Below are 20,821 nucleotides of genomic sequence, written 5' to 3'. Positions count from 1 at the left end.
TTTTTTCATTTTTCATAATGCGCTAATTTGAGCGCGAGGCGCGAATTTTAAAACATTTTTCAGCCAAAACCTCGCTTTTTAAAAATTCTGTAAATTTTCGAATTTTAGCACGAATCCAAAAATTCGAAAACATGTCTACTCAAAATGACTTACCTCACTTATGAAAAATCAAATTGTCTCGAAATATGAATTTCAATTTTTTTTCCCAGACTTTGAAATTCATTAAAATTATAGACTCTTTCAAATTTTTAATTTTCCAAAACATAATGCATATGGATTTTTTACAAGTCAAGTAAGTCATTCTGAAAGGCCATGTTTTCGAATTTTTGGATTCGCGCTAAAATTCGAAAATTTACAGAATTTTTAAAAACCGAGGTTTTGGCTGAAAAATGTTTTAAAATTCGCGCCTCGCGCTCAAATTAGCGCATTATGAAAAATGAAAAAATACGGGTATGCTTATTTTTTGTGGTGAACAAAATAAAATTGGTCCCAACCAGATCTGAGTTGTACACGTAAAAGACTTGCATTGTTAGTAAAATCTTAAAACCGGAGTCGATATCTCTATCCGTTCAAAAATGAGGTCAAATACCAGCGAACAAATAGCAAGCAGGGTTGCAAGAAATTGAGCTGTGTTCACTTTAAAAAAGAACAAATTTGTTGAATACTATGGACTGGTCACTGATTGAAAGTGTCAAGTTATTTTGACCTGTAGATAATGAATGCACGAATCAAATGTAATGAAACTTTTGTGCAATACTAACGATGACCAGACGGAAGTTTTCTAATCCTTCATTGGTCCAAATACACCTTCGGTACCAGTGGAGAGAAGATTTTGTCGCACATCTCCCATGAGCGCTTCGCCACTCGTTTCATCAACTTCTATGATGGTTTTCTCCATAACCCGCCGAAATTTTTCGAAATCTTTAGGTGCCGTTTCTTCATGAGAGTATTATTTCTTAATTTATGCCCAAAATCTTGCAACTGGTCGACCCTGAGGTACGCTTGGAGCGTTCCCTTTTTCTCGACAAAATCGACTTTTTTCCCTCGAAAGTACTCTGTCACTATTTTGGTATTGTGGCACGTACCCATGTTAGACCAAAATAAAACGCGCTTGTTTTGGATAGAGGGGGTCGATCTCTTGATGACAAACTCTTTCAAATAAAGTGCAAAGTTCATATTCTTCGTGGAAACGAATGGATTTGAGACACTCCCATTTTTGTCTGTCGTCAGCCATTTTATGTATGTTATTGGAAATTTTCCTTGGTTTTGAATTTATATTTCGAACGAACGTCATTTTTACTTCTGCATGAGCAGAACTTCACACAATTGACGCTTCGAGGTCAACGAGTAGTTTTCATGATCCACGACGAGAAACTTCTGGGAGTCGATTTTAACATTTTCTCAACAAGTTTTCCATAAATTGTTTTAGCCCGGATTTTTTATCTTCATTGTATTTTAGCGCGGTAATAATGTTGCAAATTTTGAAGCCCAACTTATTGGCTATGATCTTCCGAAGATAGGTATTTGAAATTTTTAGTTGTCTGGGTGCAGCCCTCAAGGATCCGTTGGGGTTTTCTGTAAAAGTTTTTTCATGTTTCTCGTCAGTGTTTTGGTCTGCTGGTTGACAGGTCGACAAGGCAAAATTTTATATTTTGCATTTTCACGATCCTTATATCTGTATAGTATATGATTAATTTTGTCCGGTGCATCCCTTGAAAAATGCGGTGGTCAGGAGCCTTTTTCCGATTCCAGAAAAACACTTTTTTGACCGAGTGGCAAACTAATTTTTGCACTTCCTCTAGATTTTGTGCTGTCATTTTTTAACGAAAAGAGGTAATCAAATTCTGTTTGCAGTTTTAGAAAGTTTATCAAATTTTCAAATTTATATGCTTTCTTACATATCCAAAATTAGTTTTTAAGTGCTTGAAAAAGTAGGGGCAACCTTGACACTTTCAATCAGTGACCAGTCCATACTAAGGTATGAGCTGCAAAAAACTACTAATCGCAACAAAATATTTGCTCGGTCCATTCGTGTGGCAGCCCCGAAAGTAATAAACTTCGTACAAACAGAAATTTGCAATGTCGGAGCGAAATTCGCTTAAGTACTTGAAGTTGTCACCTAACACCATACATTATTTTAAAGCTTGGAAGTTGGACATCAAATCCTAGAAGGTTTTATAAGTTTATAAATACAGTGAAGAGTAAAATAAAAGTAGCAAGCCAGATGGCAGAAAAAACACCTAACCTGAAGTAATCAAAATTGGTCGTGTTGTACAACACGAGTTACTGCCTAGACAATTAAAATGCTTTTATTTCGACATAGTACAACTCTCACAATTTCAAGAAAAATATATATGCAAAACTGGAAAATAAATCTAAGCCAATGTATCTCGTTCCGCCTATAAACGGATCAAATGTAATTAACATGGAAGGGGTGAACAACGTTCGCAAATTTGCCAAATACATGAGCTATTGAACAATTTGAGTTTTTATCCAGGAAAGAATATTATAACCCAAAAAATTCAGTCAAAAATTTGGACTTATTTCACCACATGTGGTCAAAAATCCCAAAATAGGACCAAAAACAGTGGCGAAGCACTAATGGGAAGCGCCCGACAAAAGCTTCCCTAAATTGGGCGGAAGGTGATGTATGGGCCATTCGAAGCAAAAGTAATTAGCTTTAACCCTTGTCCCTTTCTGACCAAAATTTCGCCTGAATAAATTCATTGGTTTAGTTTATATGTGCATTTTACCAAAGCTGCATTGCTTCCGGAACACCCCTACCAGAAAAAGACTGACTATTCTCAAATTTCACGAGATAACTTCAATTACTTTTTAAAATTATGCAAGGGAGTATAACAACATAACTCGGGCTAAATGAAAATCATATCGAAGTAGCCCATTGTGATGAAAACTATCGCCCAATAATCTGCATTTTATGGCAGCATAACTTATAACCTAGTCGAAAAAAATTACGTCCCCCATGAAATATTGACAGCCGTGCTCCATTTACGTCAACGCTTTGAAAAAGTAAAGTCGCAAAAACTACATGATTTTTCCACGAATTCGCTAGCGAATCGGCGGACATTTCGTTGCGAACTCGATAGGGAATTCACAGCGAAATCTCAAATTGTTATCTGGGTAGCATGATTTTTTAGTACAGCTTTACGACGCTTGCAAAATTTCTTAGCTGTCGTAACTGATTTTTCGATTCAAAAAATACTAAGGCTACGAAGTAATAACGAATTCCCATAATATGTAACATATAACTTAGGCCGCAACTCACTTTTTGATTGTTTAATTTTTTTGCAATTTTTTTGCAATTTTTTATTTTTTAAGTATTTTTTTTTTATTTCTCGGGCTCTGGGGGGGCTCAAGCCCCCCTAGCCGCCCCCCCTTGGCTACGCCGCTGCTTACCATGTTTCCGAACAATTTCTTTCAACCCTTGCAAATTTCCAAGCCCAAAACACATCTCATCGACTTTCCCTACAGCGATGGCGATAATCACCATGTCGAGGGACCAAACGCAAATGTCAAGCATCAAAAACATTCCGGACTGAATATTGAACTCGTGATCTTTCTCATGTACTATGTGGGGTGACCAGTCTACTCATTAATAGAGATAGCCAGGCCATCCTTCTCATACGCCAATATCTCGCGTAGCACGATGAACAAGCTGAACATGAAGAGTGGACATTACGTACCAAGGAATCAGTTTAATTTTCAAAGTTGGATGTGGTTTCGAGGACGATCTATCCCACTCGAAATATTGTGGGTACAAGGATTCACTAAATATTGTGAAACGTTGGAGAGCATCGCGATGCTCTCCATGCGATCTACGATGCGCATCGTACGCCGCACAGTGGGCCAGATTTCACAAATTTTGACCAAAAATATATAGGAGCTGTATTTGAGGAAATAAAAATTAGATTTTGGTGTGGAACGATAACCTAAATCCTATATTACATGAGGAAGTTTTTAATAGACACATGGCAGACCCCCAGTGGGTGTGGCCCTCGGCGACTTTTCGATTTTAACCAAACAATGTCATGTGATATATCATTTTCCTCAGCTCGACAAGGAGTTTCCGATGGAATACCTAAAATTGGGAAACCCCACCCCCCGTGGGTGTGATTCTAAGCAAATTGTCGATTTTAACGAAACCAGATCATGCGATATATCATTTTTCTCAGCTTCACTAGGGGGTTTCGGTGGAATACCTAAAATTATGTCACCATACCCCCGGTGGGTGTGGTTCTCAGAAAGTTTCGATTTTAATAAAACCATGCCATGCGTTATATCATTTTTCTCAGCTCGACAAGGAGGTTTCGACGGAACACCCAAAATCATCGTGAAGCGACTTTTCAATTTTAGCTAAACCATGTCATGTGATATTGCATGAGGAAGTTTTCAATAGACACATGGCACACCCCCAGTGGGTGTGGCCCTCGGTGACTTTTCGATTTTAACCAAACAATGTCATGTGATATATCATTTTCCTCAGCTCGACAATGCGGATTCGACGGAATATCTAAAATTGCGAAACTGCACCCCCAGTGGGCGTGGTTCTAAGCAAATTGTCATATCTATATATGAAACCCCATATCTCATCTACAAAAACTGCCACCATTGCAAATAGGCCGAGAGATTTGAATTTATGCAATTGCAAATTGCCATAAGTAGAATATCTGGAGTGCTCCAATCATTGTCACGTATGAAATTTTCGAGTGTTCCAAATAACACAATCGCTTCGAAATGTCTTGCCCATTCCTTGGGGAAGGAAATGTGATAAAACAAACTCCTCTAAAAAATGTATTACGAGCGGATTTTATGAAGTGCTGACCCCCCAGAGGAGGCATAACGAAATTTTTAATTTTGGTCCTATTATCTTTGTTAATTAAGGTAGAGGGCAGAACTACTTCATAAAACTATAGAGAATTGTCATTTCATGAAAATACATCCTCAAACTTATCGAAACAAAACTTTCAAATTTGTATTTTGACCACACCCCCTGGCCGTGGGTGCGCCTAGAATGTCCCAATATTAGTCGGTGTTGTTTAGAGCTTGATGAGCCCTTTCAAATGACACCCCACTTGATGGGGTTATGCGATAAAATAAATATTGACCTGTGACCACACTCACAAGAAGGGGTGGTGTTCAATGAAGGTTGAATTACTTATGCCCCTCGGAACTTCATACATATCTGAATTCCCGAAGGCAGAATTCGAAAAAATGAAATGGTTCTAGGGCTACAGGTTTTGGCAAACAAATAAAGCAATCCGGACCAGTGTGAAATGCCACAAATTCAAACGCCACAATCGATGACACGAGATTCATGGAAACGTAAAAATACAGGTGGTGCTATTTCGGTGTGGGTGAAATTTAAAATTTAAGAAAACGACTTTAAGTCGCTGAGCGCCACTGGGGGCGTGGCTTCAAAAATCTAATAATTCTGCCGAGCTGAGAAACATGATATAACACAGGGCATAGTTTTATTAAAATCGAAAATGTGCTTCAAGCAAGCTCAAAGCGCACTGGAGGTGCGGTTTCCCAATTTTAGGTATTCCGTCGAAACCCCCTTTTCGAGCTGAGGAAAATGATATATCACATGATATGGATTCGTTAAAATCGACAATTTGCTTAGAACCACGCCCACTGGGGGTGCAGTTTCGCAATTTTAGATATTCCGTCGAACCCTCGTTGTCGAGCTAAGGAAAATTATAAATCACATGACATTGTTTCCTTAAAATCGAAAAGTCGCCGAGGGCCACACCCACTGGGGGTGTGGCAAGTGACCATTTTTTCGGCACCTGGCCCATAGTCCGCCTTGAGGGTCGGGGCAAGTTGAGACAATCGCATTTTTAAGCCATTCATGGTGACTTGAGGTTTGTCCGTGAAGACAAATACCAGTCTGGATCGATTAGGTAGACAACTTTTGTAGATATTTTCTGCTGGAAAACCTTGAAAGTAATGGCAGGACGCCATTGCTACAAATTTGGTAGGGTCATCTACACTCTAAATAATTTTCAATTTTGTGATACGATTGTTACCGCCGGAGGTACTTTGCAATTCAGCCGGGTGGTAAAACTACAAATACCTAGTCTTACCATAAGAAGTGATAGTAGAGCGTAGTATTTGAACCGGTCAACATAAAATTAAAATGTAAGTTGCAGTTTGTGCCTACATTCAGTGACTATCATTGTTGTTAACCTCCTTTACCTGACTTCACTAGGTCAAAAGCTAGAGGAGATTTACCACGCGCGCGCGACAATAAGTTTTCACTTTTTACGCGAGACAAAAAACTCACAATGTTAGATATAGGGTAGAAATTCAAGGGCAACTACGATCTGGTTGACCAACCTATTAAATTCACCCTAGGGACAGTGACTATTTATGACACAAAAGTTCCGGTGGTCCAAAGTCAAGGAGGACTACAGTGATGTCCGAAGCTTTGAACGCCAGAATAGCACAAAATCTCTGTCGGACGCCGAAGACTTGGGCCATATAAATGACCGTTCAACTTTAGGAATCAGATGAGCACTGAAAAATTATCCTAAGATGGAGGCCTTCTACAGTAGAAAGCGTCACGCGCTATAGATTTCCCAGACCCAAGCTAAGGTCAATAAATCGACCTCCCTCTCCCAGCGGTACGGTAAAAAAACAAACAAAATAACCCGTTTATGGATGGGAATTTCTTTAAGACGGAACCATATTTCCACAAAAAAAGAAGCAGAATCTATGTTAAATATTCTTAGGGTTAGTTAATTACGAAATGGAGGTCGAATGTTATCTTATTGGGCTGCATTCATGGTTTTGGCGGGAATCGGCAGAATTGGGCAAAAACCGCCCAATTTACTCGATTATGGAGAGGAGATAGTTTAAAAAAATATTTAACTAACGTCATAGTGAAGATGGAACACCCCCTCAAGCAGTCCATATTGTGCGGAAAGCCACTGACCTTTGTGCAGTTCTCCACAGTAACATATACCGCGAAATTCGTGAAAAACTGGCTGAAGATTTGTATTTCTGACTTCATTTCCAATTTAAGTTTGACCTTGGTATTTTCGAACCGAACTTGATTGCATCCCCAAATTATGATTCGAGTTGGGGAAAAGTTCTGTTCTGAGTCCTATATAACTGTCAAGGTCACAAAAAAATTTCTGACCCGGGAATGATACACTTTGTCGATTGATTTCGTGTGTATTTTTGATGGAGCTTTCTCTTTCGTGACCAATTTGTCATGGTCACAGGAGGAATACATTTTCATGTCTAACACATGTTTTCTACGTGAAATTTAACTGGCTTTCCAATGGAATAGAAAGAAATTTGGAATTCCTTAAAGCCAAGCAGATTTAGTCGTGTACTCTACTATCACTTTTTAAGATAAGACTAGGTAGTAACAAGATGTCTCCTCAGGGTGAAAACTTATCTCAGAGATCAGGATTTAGCCTCTGTAAATATGTTATCCTTCGGTGACATATTTGTACCCAAGCAGTAGAACTACATAGTACCTTCACCGGAAACAATCGTATCATAGAATTATCTACAGGGTGTAAACACTCTGCTGGTATTGCTGGTACGTGTTGGTAGTTTGTTGCTGAGTGATAATTTTGTTATTACTGCAATAATACTGAACGGTAATGTCTGTTATTTACTTTACTACCAGCGTCGTAGAGTCACTGGTGTATTTACTTGGACTTAACTCCAGTTTTGTAAGAGTGTATGCATGGTTCCATGAATTATTTATTTGAAGTTCTTTTGCTTAATGTTTAACCCCATGTACGTGGAATTATATTGTCCATACAATTTATCCCATGAAGGATAAAGTCATTTTATAGCACGGCATGATTCAAGAATAAACAACTCTTGATGCTATTAAAGTTTTAAACGTTATTTTCGATACTGATTTTTAACTATTTTATTTACAAATAAATATTTCACAACAAACGGACTCAATAGTTTTATTAGCTAACTTAACTTACATAAGTGTATTGCAAAAGAACTAGGCAAATGGAATCGTTAACTTAAGTACATATAGTCTTAACCATGTAGTTTTTATCTAGAATGATCGTCAACATTTTCAATCCATCGATCAATGCATTTATTTGTTCAAACGATGGCTGCAGCCCATATCGCTACAAGAATTTTTGGAACATAATGCGTATGATTAATTACATATAAAAAATCGTACATTATCACGAAGATGGGTCTACAATTTTAAACGATCAGGAAAAAATACTTTTGCAAAAGTCAAGGGAATTTTTGTACAACTATCTGGTGTACGGATTTTCAAAATCCGAGTAAAATTGGATTTTTGGCTTGGATTTGAATGAATGAAAGCACAGTTTTGTACGGTTTTTGGGCAGCTTTGAGTGGGTGTGGCGGGCGCAAAAGTGGCCTTGGAGTCAAACCACTGAAGGGTTATTGTTCATTCATGAGATACTCCAACATATCCAAAGGACATCGAAACCTTAGTTTCAAAAATGCCTAAATGCATGGGTAGTTTATCTTTTTTATGCAGTTAGCTCTTTTTACAATTAGGCTGACACATTCCTCTTTTTATAAGTTAGCGTAATTTAGGCTAGCTTATATTTACGCTGCGTAAATGGTTCCTGTAAATTGACCTATTTATCACACAGTGGGTCAAAGTGCTTAGCCAAAAAATTTGATCCTAAACCTGATAAGAGCTAGTTCTGTTATTTATTTCATATCTTACGATTAGTTTCAAAAAGTATTAACTACGCCTACGCAGGCCTTTTTTTTACCACACACGGATTTAGCTGTTTTTACATATTTTCCCTTGGCATTTAAAACTTTGTGCAAATTGATCAACTAAATTAACAGTATTAGTGACACAATGTGATAAAGCGCTAAACCAACGAATTCGATCCTCACTCCCCTCGTAACCTGAATAAACGGGCCGATCCAAATTGCCAGGGTTTTACAACTTCTCAACGGTCTCTTCCCACAATCTGACATATTCTGAAGCTTCCAGTACCTCACAAAATTTACCGACCTTGCAGTCATCTCGGCCAACAAGGGCATCAAGAAATTAATCAATCCAATAAACAAAATCAGGGCATAACCCGCAAAAATTGTTATCGGAAAGGCATCTAGCCCATCAAATCGACCACGATGTATCCCGTGCTAATGCAGCACAAGAGCGTCACAAAAGTGGCAACCGGCTGGACTTCGTACCCCACCTGATTTATCACCGTCATCATTATTTGAAATTGTCGATATGCCAAAAAGTTTCTTATACTACGTATAAAAATAAATAAATTATATTTTTTTATATAAATTACCGATCCACCGTGCAAAGCCACTGAAGATAATAAAAGTCTGATAAGAGCATTAGATTCCTCATGCGCTTTTGCATACATATAAAAGTCTAAAACATATTGGGAAGTTTGTGCCAAGAGTCCTAGAAATCCGGCCCCCAATGTATGAGCTCAATGTTACAGTGATGGTCACGAAACTTTACCCCGCCCAGTCTCAAATTCCCACTCGCACAACGACAGGCTGAATCGCGCACAATCCGTTAAAAAATGGGGTCCGTTCTGGCAATCTGGTTTTGCTCTGGTTCTAGTAATCTTGCAATTTGTTTTGTACTACCTGTCATCCGCTCAATCGGATGCCTATGGAAGCAGCGATGCATCACAGAGCGAGGTCAATAAAACCCTTATCGCCTTAAGCAGAGAAATGACACCTGAGGAACTGTGTCAGCCGAACTCGAAATGGAGTTATGTACAAAAAACTCTCTTATGGTAAGTGGTAATTATGCAATAAATTTTATACCATAAGGGTATTATGCAAAAGTGTTTTATGCAATTTCACATGGAACCCCTTTAGCCACAACTGTACATTCCTTATTGTTTTTTTAACATTTAATAACACCTGTAAAAAATCCAGAAAGATGCATGAGAATGCTCGAAACTACGCAATGCCAGGAGAAAATTAAATGTAAAGAAAAGGTAAAAATCATGTATTTATAAGCGAAAACAATACAAATTTGTACATAAATGCATAATAAAAACCTTTGAATTTAAATTTAAAATTATTTACTTGAATACCGAATTTATTTATTTAACATTTATTATTTATATACATAATATTTACATATTATTTTATTGTAATACTTATGTATTATTATTATTATTATTTTATTCCTTTTTGACTTGGCAGCAGCCCAATCAATTTTAAAATTTTACAAATCATCTTATTAATACTTCCTTTATATTACACGTAGGTTAGTAACATTACTCCATTTCATTTAAGTAAACTTTGTAATACTTATGTATGTTATTGATCAATTTTTAAAATCGTGCAATGTGTGGCCAAGTGAGCCGATTTGTTCTTGATGAAATCAAGTATCGACGCGTAAGCAATTTGGTACATGCATAATGTGTATGTACCAAGTATTGGCAATACTTGGCGATGAACAAAGGCGAAGAGGACATCGCCAATTGCACGAAAAATTTACGTCACATAGGCTTTAATTTCTTTTACACCACGGATTTACGTAAAATAGGAGGACAACTCAAACCAGATTAAAATACAAAAATAAGAATCCTATGTGCAACGAGCATAAGAAAATTTGACTAAAAATATATATTTCAAACGAATGTCAATGGAAAAATATATATCCTGGGCAAATATGTTTCATTCTCACGGGAACAAATGTATTGAATAGTGTTTTCACACGATTAATATATATTGTATTAATTAATACTAAGGAATTAAAACTCTCGACTACACAGTAAAGTAGCCTGGAGCTACCTACATAGTAAACTAACTTGCACCTTAGCGAAACTGAAAAATTAATGCACTGTAAATAAAGTTGAGTGAACTTTATGGTAAGTAACACAACTGTTGAATAATACATATTTACTCAAGGTTGAGCACAAATCTTTTAAATTAGGATAAATTTGAACTTTCCTTGGATAACTTTTACTCGTAAGTTGTGACACTGGCAATTTTACTCAAAATTGAGTAAACTTTAATCAAATTTAGTTTGAGTATTATTTAAGTTTTTACTTGTATAATAGAGGTAATATTTTTCATGCATACTTACATATGTACGTATGCAGGTATACTCTGGGATTACAATTCATACTCTTAACGAATGAAGAACATACGTATGTACTACTAAACCCGCACCCAAATTCCAACAGCCATATTTTCCGGACGAGTCTCATTTCCAGTATTTCGAAAGTTTAATCCTTCATACAGATAAGGTGGAGGTGGAGCAAACCCGGCTGCCACGGTTCTTGCCCACCCTGTACTCGGAAGCTCAACGGAGGAATTATAAGGACCAGTGGAGTATTGGTAACTAACGAAACCAAGATGATTACTACTTTCAGCCTGTACTGTTCCAAAAGCAGCGGCAGTGCCACCCTCGGTCCGGAAGAACAACCCGGCGTAAATGCTCGAGACGTCGCGCCAAATTATATTGGGCCATAACGTTCGTGGTGATGGATGAAGTGGCAGCTGGACATAGATGAATCCAATCGGAACTAAAACACAGCATATGAATTTTATTTTACGATTTATACACGAACTTTAGACACAAATGTTTAAGTATGTCCAAAATATTTTCAACCCATTCAACTAATTGTTCAACCAGAATAAGCAAAATCCATCCAGGGCTTGCTTAACTACAGCTACTACTTGAAAGGTTTTGGCGCTTCACACTACTGGGGGCATAGGTAGAGGAGAATTAAACAGTATAGTTTGTATGGTGGGAAGACCTTATCTACTTTAGAACGTAAAAGATCGTGCACATATGTAACAATGGGCAACCTAAACTTTTCGACCAAGTGGTCATAGTCTCCGCAATGGCACTTTTTTCAATTCGGAATGCATGACGAATGAATTAAAAAAACTTTTCAAGTTACATGTATAATTCATACGCGGGACTGAAATAATAAATCATAAAACAAAGCGATAATTCAATATTATCTGTCGAAGCATTTCTTCAGGAAGTGCGTAAAATATATTTAGTAGGGCTAGCGGCGGAATTACCAAACCAAGCTATTAACGTTTTCGTACACATTAATTAACTAGTAGGAAAATTGTTGTGAAGGTTAATTATAAGTGGCTTCTTTGTCTTACCCGGGTTACTTCGCAATTGGAAAACTATATCTCGTAAGTCCGACACGGTCAACATTGGCTTCTTTTCACAAACGACTAAATTTCGTTTCGAACAGGAGACGTCTTTCCACTTTCCATTCTCAGTGGCACCTACTCCCATTAGATCCTTCTTGGGCGACATATCAATGCAGAGATTGTCGGCAGTTTGATTCGTGGGAAATCCGTCGTTCCAATTTGTGAACGACATTGCGTCCCCGTCCGCCCGGACGAACTGAGTGTCGTTAAATCGATTTCCGTCCAACCAAACGCTGTTCAGTACCCCCAAATCCTGGAATATCCACGTGTTGAGAAAATTCTGCTCCGATTGTGATTTTATGGATAGAAGGCGTGCCGTGTTAGTCGGTTCTGATGGTATGGATGCACACGTCTGGATTGCTACATCTTTAGTTTCAAAATTATCATAGAACCTTAGACATTTTGAATCTTCGAAGGTGGTCCACTCGTCGCCACAAGATACGGCAGCTAAATACAGAAGGACTATTAAATTGATTAAGACACTCGAATTAAGTATCAAGTTAAATTGTACTGACCTGTTCGCCCAACTTGGTGACAAACTGTGAAGAGGGCTAAGTGGTAAACATGTTTCTGTCTGGGAGACATATTTATTGGATTGATTGGTTGGTTCTTTTGTTAATGACTGGTGTTGCTGGATGACATTCATTTTATATCCAAAGTTTTTAATGGATTCAGTGCCTAATATTCTCTGGCAGCGGCAAGATAATGACGGGCCCCATGTGATACAATTCTTACATGCCTATTGGGTAGTTCGTTCAGGTAGAACTTTTCAAGGGAATTATGTTACTGTTTCCACATGAAAGGCTTAATTCTTAGAGATTATCTATTGTCATAATTTTAAAGACTATACTATCTAAGGAACTTTTTTTGGATATAAGGAACAAACTTCTTCCATCGCTAGGATTTAGATATGTAGTAAATATATGGAAGTAATTTAATGTCTCTCCAGAACAATGGAAATCACCCTCCAAATATTTAAAAAGTTCCCTAAGTGGAAAGCAACCTCTTAATGACCAAAATTTTATTGCATAATAGATACCCCACGCACTCATATATCCCCCACCGGTCCAAAACTTTTCTGAACTAACTCATCTTCGAACTCAGTCGTTGCATTGCCCAGATACATGTCTGTACCAAATGTGGTAGAAATCGGTCAACTCGTTAGAGAGTTATAGAAAGACAGACGGACATGCCAATTACATAAGCCCTGGTTCGGGCTAAAAATTTGTTTTTATGGAAGCGTTACCTTTAATTGTAAATAAATGAATACACAAAATTTTATACAAAATTCCAAAATTATAAGTTGCACATACGTTTATTATTTTAAGAGGTAGTTAGCCACCAAAATCCTAATTCAAAAATAACATTAGGAGGTAGGGTTCAATGGAGGGTATTTCTGAAATATTGGAGGGTACTTCCCATTTTTTTGGAGAGGCTTTAAATGCATGCCTAAATATATAATAGAATAAACCGTCGCAAACGCGCATACGGAAGTAGCTTCAGACGTACTTCACCCCAAACGGTCCCACCACAACTCGGGAACACTTAATTTCACTCTATTTCATCTATAGATTAATTTTTTATAAAAATCTCATTTTGCCCCAACCACACCCCTGGCGCCTAGGGGGTGTGGCACAACTCCGGAACACATAATTTTACTCTATTTCACCTATAGATTAAATTGCACTAAAAATCTCATTTTGCCCCAACCACACCCGCTGGCGCCGAAGGGGTGCGGCAAAATCGGGGAAACACTCAATTTCACTTAATTTCACTTAATTTCATTTAATTTCACTCAATTTCACTTAATTTTACCCATAGAATAAATTGCACTAAAAATCTCATTTTGCCCCAACCACACCCCCTGGGGCCGAGGGGGTGTGGCACAATCGGGGAAGCACTTAATTTCACTTAATTTCACTTAATTTCATTTAATTTCACTCAATTTCACCTAATTTTACCCATAGATTAAATTGCACTAAAAATCTCATTTTGCCCCAACCACACCCCCTGGCGCCGAGGGGGTGTGGCACAACTCCGGAACACATAATTTTACTCTATTTCACCTATAGATTAAATTGCACTAAAAATCTCATTTTGCCCCAACCACACCCCCTGGCGCCGAGGGGGTGTGGCACAACTCCGGAACACATAATTTTACTCTATTTCACCTATAGATTAAATTGCACTAAAAATCTCATTTTGCCCCGACCACACCCCCTGTCGCCAAAGGGGGTGTGGTCCGGTTGCCCCCAAAAGTTGATAGGATCCTCCCCCTGGGGTCCTATGTATGATGGCGAAAACCGATTTCGATTATCTCGATCCGTTCTCCTGATATCCTGCTGACAGACAGACGGACAGACAGACAGACAGACAGACAGACAAAGTCTTCACATAAAGTAGCTGAAGCTACTTAATAATGTAGCTCGTACTTTATTTTATTTCAACTACAAATTATATTGTATCATAAAAATATTAACTTTGTCCATAAGAATGCTCTGGGGTTTGTAACAATTTCTAAAAAATAACAGTTGCATGAAAATCGGTCAGTTTGAAAAAAAATTATTTATTTATATGTAAGATACAAAAATATATACAGACATATACATACATATGTATGTATATGTAATATTATGTATGTATCTATGTAAATAAATCTATGCAAATACACATAATATGTGTTTTTACAAGATATTATCTTGTAAATTAAACTAACCAATATAAAAATTGTCTACCCATGAAGGAAACTGAATCCTTTCACCTTCCGTCCAGTCATGTCTCACTGCTTTGGGAGCGGGCAGGGGGCTTACCCTCCCCCTCCCCCTCAGAATAGCGATAACCATATCCCAATAGGTCAACCCATCCCCTCCCCCCAGCAGAGCGATAACCAATGGAGCACATGTCATTCCCACATGCGACCCGATGACCACAGTCAACAATTTCCATTAACTTCCCTTCCGGGTAACCAGAGTAACGGATAAATTACTTATCGAATTTCCAACGCAGTGGATATGCAAATCACTTTCTCCACTTTCACTTCCGTTGCCAAAAGACATTTCCAGCTTATAATATAGATGACTAACATTTGGATAGGTTAAGCAAACCTTTTGGCGCCCTGCAGAACTCCCGTTATTGCACCCCCGTAAAGTCAGGGCCTGATTGGGTTTCGTGAATTGTGATAAGAAGCAATTGTGTTTTGTAACCTTAAAATTCCCAACCTTTCTACTATCTTTTAATATTAACTCGAAACCATGTTTCCGTCAATCAAATATAATTAATGGCCTCACAAAGTACTTGTCCAAATTTCTAACATGATCAATCAATGATAGGAAAACAATTTACACGGCAGCCTATGTACCTAAACTTCGTTAAAAGCAATTCATCGGAATTTTATTCGTCATTACTCTCAGATCACATGTTTGACAGCTCTACATGCACAGTTTAATTGGATTCTTGAGTGGACTATAATTTAATGGTCGCAGTAACAAAGCAGTCAAGCACAAGTCACATAGGAGTATATCGCAGTCAATGAGGGAGAAACCAAATGCTGAGTCGGGTCACAGGGGTCCAATTCGTTTTTCACATTAATGATAAAAATCGCTTTGTGACGATCGGTTTTCTGGATTTAAAGCAAAACTAATCCGATCCGTCCTTAAGGTTCTAAAAAACGATGGGATATATTATTTAGATTTGCAAAAAGACCGATCCAATCATTTCTCCGGATGAAAAAAAAGTTTTGACCCCTTTCATGAATTTTCGGTGTAACAGTCCGAGACAATGATAACGGTTAAAATTGCGCGCTGAATTCGTATATTAAATTAGTTTTTCTGTAATATATAATTTGAGGAATTCCGGTTCAACCTGCCCAAAATGTACAAAAACCCACAAAAACCCACAAAAACCCAAAAACCCACAAAACCCCAAAAACCCCGGAAAAACCCCCGGGGGTGGGTTTTTGTACAAAAACCCCGGGGTTTTCCGAACCCTGGTACCAGCCCATTAAACCAAGGTTATAAAACCTTAAAAACAACGACGCAAGGATTTTAATGGTTCAAACTGAGGTTTTAATAGGTTTTAATAGATTTTCAGCTGTAATAAAAAAAATCTTGTAATTGTACCACAATCAGTTCTTATTATATGTAAATCCTACTTGCCCATATTAAAATTGTATTGGTTCTTAAATTAAATTTTTTGAAAACAACACTTGACGGTTGGGGATGTACATTGATGATCCATTCCGGGTTTTCAAAAATTGCGAGTTTAATTAAATTACTTGGTTGGCTCCAGTGGGACAATTTCGTCCAATGTATGCGTGTTGTTCTCAACCTCAACGGTGCGGTTTTAAGGCTACATCCAAATAAAACCAACTTAGCCTAGCAAATATGCATTCACAATTTTTCCAAGGCATGCTTTTGCTTCAAGTTAATTAAATATGGTTATCCCATTTTTGATTAGATTTTATCAACTTGATCATCATGTATTGCACCGGATACGAATATGCTCTTCTTGTCTCCTCATCTGCATGTCTTCCTGAATTGTTTAGGGATATTTCAAACGAATTTCTATGGAAAACATATATTCGTTGGGGAAATTTGATTCATGTGCATGAGAACAAATGCATGGAATAATCTTTTATTACGATTAATGTATTGCACACGTATGAATTAATTACAAAGAAAAGTCAGCAGTGATTAAAACTATGGAGTATATTTATTTTTAATCCAATAAGGAATGAAATAACTTACTAAATATGTATCACTTTAATTAAACCATAGCAGGGGCACGTTTCAAAGACATCCTGGGGGCAAGGTCTTAAATAACGTAGCCTGGAGCTACCTAAATACATACCAAAACGACTAAGAAGTTACAGAAAGTGTAACTGGGAACAATTAATGGAATTTCAGTTCTAACTTTTATAATTGACTATTGGTTGGTTATATTAGAGCAATGAGCACATATATTTGTATATATTTATACTACCTATACTCTCATCCATACTCGTACAGCCATATTTTGTGGACGAGTCTCGGATCCAGTATTTCGAAAGTTTAATCCCTCATACATATCAGATTGCAGTAGAGCAAACCCTGCATTACTGATGCTTGACCACCCTGTACTCGGAACCAGAATGGATCGAGAATACTCGTTGAGGGAGTATTGGAAACCAACGAAACCAAGATAATTGCTGCTTTCAGCCTGTATTGTCCCAAAAGCAGCGGCAGTGCCACCCTCGGTCCGGAAGAACAACCCGGCGTAACTGCTCGAGACATCGCGCCAAATGACACTTGGCCACACCGTGTGTGGTGAGGGATGAAGTGGCAGCTGGACATAGATGAATCCAATCGGAACTAAAATACAGCACATGAATTTTATTATACAATATTTTATTATACAATATTTATATATGAAGTTCAAACACAAAAGTAGGGATAGACACATGGTTTTTGAGCAGTTGGATACTAGCATATCCGTTTCAATCTATTTTTTTAAAGAATGACCATGCACGTCGTTAAATGTGCTTGAAACTCAAAACGCGTGACACGCTTCCGCATTGAGTTTCATGTTTCCTTGCTTTCTAGTGAAGATGGTCTTGAGGAAACAGACTAGAAACCCCTTATAAAACATACTTTTATTCAATTTTTTATTAATTTACAATTGTTGTAACTTTCTAACAATTTGACTTTATAACTACAGCAAATATTTTGTGCATCTGTAAGTAGAATGCTGCAACGATGACTGCAACGATAAGGACACTAGAATATGCAATTTGATAGGCCTTAATTTTGGATAGCCGGTAGTAAATAATTAATCAATTCCTTATGAGGTCAATTTATTATGCTGCTTTAAATGCATCAACTAAATCAATTTTAATTAAACTAAATACTTCATGCATTTTTTTTAAATGCTAATGTGTAAAGTAGCGTCAGAGAAATCGAAATTTCCTTATCAATTTCATTATTAATATTTCCTAATATGACCATTAAGTATGTATTAGACCTATGACCTCGTCGTTACGGTCACGAGGTAACAAATATAGACGACCGTGAATTCGTGGTGAAATTTCCTTTAACATGGTACCCCATATGAAAATTAAAGTTAAAATTTATCTTAGCCACCCCCATTGGTACTGAAAGTCAATTGACTCCAGTATCGAACTCGACGGAGAACCAAAAATTACATGCACAATGTCGAAAACGGAATCTGATTATGTCCTAAAGTTCTCTACACATCCTGCCCATCATGACGAATGGGCAGAAAAAACGACCACAACAAGTAGCTGACGCTACATAATAATTAATGGTTTATACATTTTTTCAATTTGCGAAGTTCATTCGTTGAACTGCAATAAACATATTTCAAAGGGCTTGTGGTGGGCTAGCCAAACCAATCGTGCAACATTTTCTTACAGATTGATTAATTAGTGGGAAAATTGTTGACAAGGTTAATTATAAGTGGCTTCTTATCTTACCCGGGTTACTTCTCACAAGGGACACTCACGACCTGTCGTTTGAGTCCAGGGTACCCACTATGTTTTTCAGAATCTACTAGGACCCCAGATGAAGGATCCATTCATATTTCCGTGTAAAACTCATATTTGGCGCCATGGCGTGGCGCCAAACTTAAAAATTTGCATTTTCGACCAATTTCAAACCCCCATAACTTTTGCAGTTTATGTCGGATTTTTAAAATTTTATGCTTAAAATGATCAGAAAAGTCGAAATCTTAGAGAAAAAAATAAAAATAAAAAAATTTTAATTTTTGAGATATTTTTAGCATTTTTTCGACGAACCCGAAATTTCGAAATTTTGCGAAAAGTTAAAAGCGACAATTTTGGAAAAAATTTCATAGAATACGAAAGTTGAACTCCTTGTCATGATTTTTGCCAAAAATTTTGAAAATCCGTCCAGGATTTCAAAAGTTACGGCGGTTTTAAAATGAAAAACCATCAAATTTGGCGAATTTGGCGCCACGCCATGGCGCCAAATATGAGTTTTACACAGAAATATGAATGAATCCTTCATCTGGGGTCCTAGTAGACTCTAAAAAACATAGTGGGTACCCTGGACTCAAACGACAGGTCGTGAGTGTCCCTTGTCAGTTGGAAAACTATATCTCGTAGGTCCGACTCGGTCAACATTGGCTTCTTTTCACAAACGACTAAATTTCGTTTCGAACAGGAGACGTCTTTCCACTTTCCAACCTCAGTGGCACCCTGTCCCATTAAATTCGCCTTGGGCGACATATCAATGCAGAGATTGTCGGCAGTTTGATTCGTGGGAAATCCGTCGTTCCAATTTGTGAACGACATTGCGTCCCCGTCCGCCCAGACGAACTGAGTGCCGTTAAATCGATTTCCGTCCAACCAAACGCTGTTCAGTACCCCCAAATCCTGAAATATCCACGTGTTGAGAAAATTCTGCTCCGATTGTGATTTTATGGATAGAAGGCGTGCCGTGTTAGTCGGTTCTGATGGTATGGATGCACACGTCTGGATTGCTACATCTTTAGTTTCAAAATTATCATAGAACCTTAGACATTTTGAATCTTCGAAGGTGGTCCACTCGTCGCCACAAGATACGGCAGCTAAATACAGAAGGACTATTAAATTGATTAAGACACTCGAATTAAGTATCAAGTTAAATTGTACTGACCTGTTCGCCCAACTTGGTGACAAACTGTGAAGAGGGCTAAGAGGTAAACATGTTTCTGTCTGGGAGACATATTTATTGGATTGATTGGTTGGTTCTTTTGTTAATGACTGGTGTTGCTGGATGACATTCATTTTATATTCAAAGTTTTTAATGGATTCAGTGCCTAGTATTCGTTGGCAGGGGCAAGATCGTGACGGGCCCTATGTGATACAATTCTTATCTACAATTTAGTTTAAGTAGTTTTTTTTTATTATTTTCACATTATAATTGAACACATGTTATGAATATGCACATTACACATTGGAAAAGCTGAACACAAACGAGTCGTACGTTAAAAAATCCCTAACCTTCATAAAAAACTTAATAATCTAAAAAAATTAAAAATAAACCGTAGTAACGTTAGAAGTAGCTCACCCTGTCATAATTATTTAGACAGAAGTTAGCACTGAAGGTGCAAAATAAGCCGACAAAATAGATCATGACTCTTATACATTCTTGCACCGATGGTGCAATACAAAAGGGCAAATATATAAAATGTCGGAATTACTTTCATTTATATTTAGACCAAATGTGCTGAATAACCGCAAGTATAAAATTTATATATTTTAGCGTCAATGGTGCAGAATAATGGAGCAAATATATTAGAATAGAATTTTCAAATAATTTTGCATTAATGGTGCAGGATAATCGAACAAATGGAACAGAATTCTGACATGATTTTTGGGGGGAAATAGATGGCCCACTTGTTACGCATCATTGATTTTTGGGGGAAACAGATGGCCCAATTGTTACGCATCATTTTTAATAACCAATTGCTCGGTACTAACGGTGCTACTTTTTCCAAAATTATAGTCCTATCTCGATCTATTTGCTGAATTAACTTGCACTTGCGCTCGGATTGTTCTATACCAATGGTGGGACCAAACAAGTCTATAATGGGCAAGGGGATTTTTAATCAGCATCAATTGATGCAAAAAACTCGTCAACGGACGGACGGACGG

General features: G+C 37.6%; 2 protein-coding genes across 5 annotated transcripts; both read right to left on the bottom strand.

The window, feature by feature from the left end:
* Nucleotides 1–10,077: 10,077 nt before the first annotated feature.
* Nucleotides 10,078–12,769, bottom strand: LOC110855457. Its single transcript, XM_022103865.2, has 3 exons — nucleotides 12,684–12,769; nucleotides 12,115–12,615; nucleotides 10,078–11,516 (listed from the first exon to the last, which is right to left on the bottom strand). Exons 1-3 carry the CDS (start codon nucleotides 12,751–12,753, stop codon nucleotides 11,149–11,151), a joined length of 939 nt encoding a protein of 312 aa, XP_021959557.2. The 5' UTR covers nucleotides 12,754–12,769; the 3' UTR covers nucleotides 10,078–11,148.
* Nucleotides 12,770–16,784: 4,015 nt separating this feature from the next.
* LOC110855307 (C-type lectin lectoxin-Lio2) lies at nucleotides 16,785–19,905 on the bottom strand. Of its 4 annotated transcripts, XM_022103733.2 has the most exons (5): nucleotides 19,821–19,905; nucleotides 19,296–19,752; nucleotides 18,638–18,645; nucleotides 17,149–17,516; nucleotides 16,785–17,004 (listed from the first exon to the last, which is right to left on the bottom strand). In XM_022103733.2, the coding sequence occupies exons 1-4, from the start codon at nucleotides 19,888–19,890 to the stop codon at nucleotides 17,149–17,151; spliced, it is 903 nt and encodes a 300-aa protein (XP_021959425.1). In that variant the 5' UTR covers nucleotides 19,891–19,905; the 3' UTR covers nucleotides 16,785–17,004. The 4 variants fall into 4 exon arrangements, 3 of the variants coding, with proteins under 3 accessions (XP_021959425.1, XP_035712036.1, XP_021959426.1); XR_002548437.2 differs by lacking the exon at nucleotides 18,638–18,645 and having other exon boundaries at nucleotides 17,149–17,490; XM_035856143.1 differs by having other exon boundaries at nucleotides 16,785–17,516.
* Between the last annotated feature and the right edge of the window lie 916 nt (nucleotides 19,906–20,821).

The sequence above is a fragment of the Folsomia candida genome, unplaced genomic scaffold, assembly GCF_002217175.1.
Source record: "Folsomia candida strain VU population unplaced genomic scaffold, ASM221717v1 Fcan01_Sc012, whole genome shotgun sequence".
Lineage (NCBI taxonomy): Eukaryota > Metazoa > Arthropoda > Collembola > Entomobryomorpha > Isotomidae > Folsomia > Folsomia candida.
Note: the sequence above shows the minus strand (reverse complement) of the source record. Positions and strands in the feature narration are given on the sequence as shown.

Excerpts from the sequence above, each read along its gene's own strand:
- LOC110855457 (XM_022103865.2), bottom strand. The coding sequence starts at position 12,753 with ATGTCTCCCAGACAGAAACATGTTTACCACTTAGCCCTCTTCACAGTT. Across the intron at positions 12,616-12,683 it reads TCACCAAGTTGGGCGAACAG|CTGCCGTATCTTGTGGCGAC; the intron begins GTCAGTACAATT and ends TTCTGTATTTAG. Across the intron at positions 11,517-12,114 it reads CCAATTGCGAAGTAACCCGG|TTCCGATTGGATTCATCTAT; the intron begins GTAAGACAAAGA and ends GCTGTGTTTTAG.
- LOC110855307 (XM_035856143.1), bottom strand. The coding sequence starts at position 19,890 with ATGTCTCCCAGACAGAAACATGTTTACCTCTTAGCCCTCTTCACAGTT. Across the intron at positions 19,753-19,820 it reads TCACCAAGTTGGGCGAACAG|CTGCCGTATCTTGTGGCGAC; the intron begins GTCAGTACAATT and ends TTCTGTATTTAG.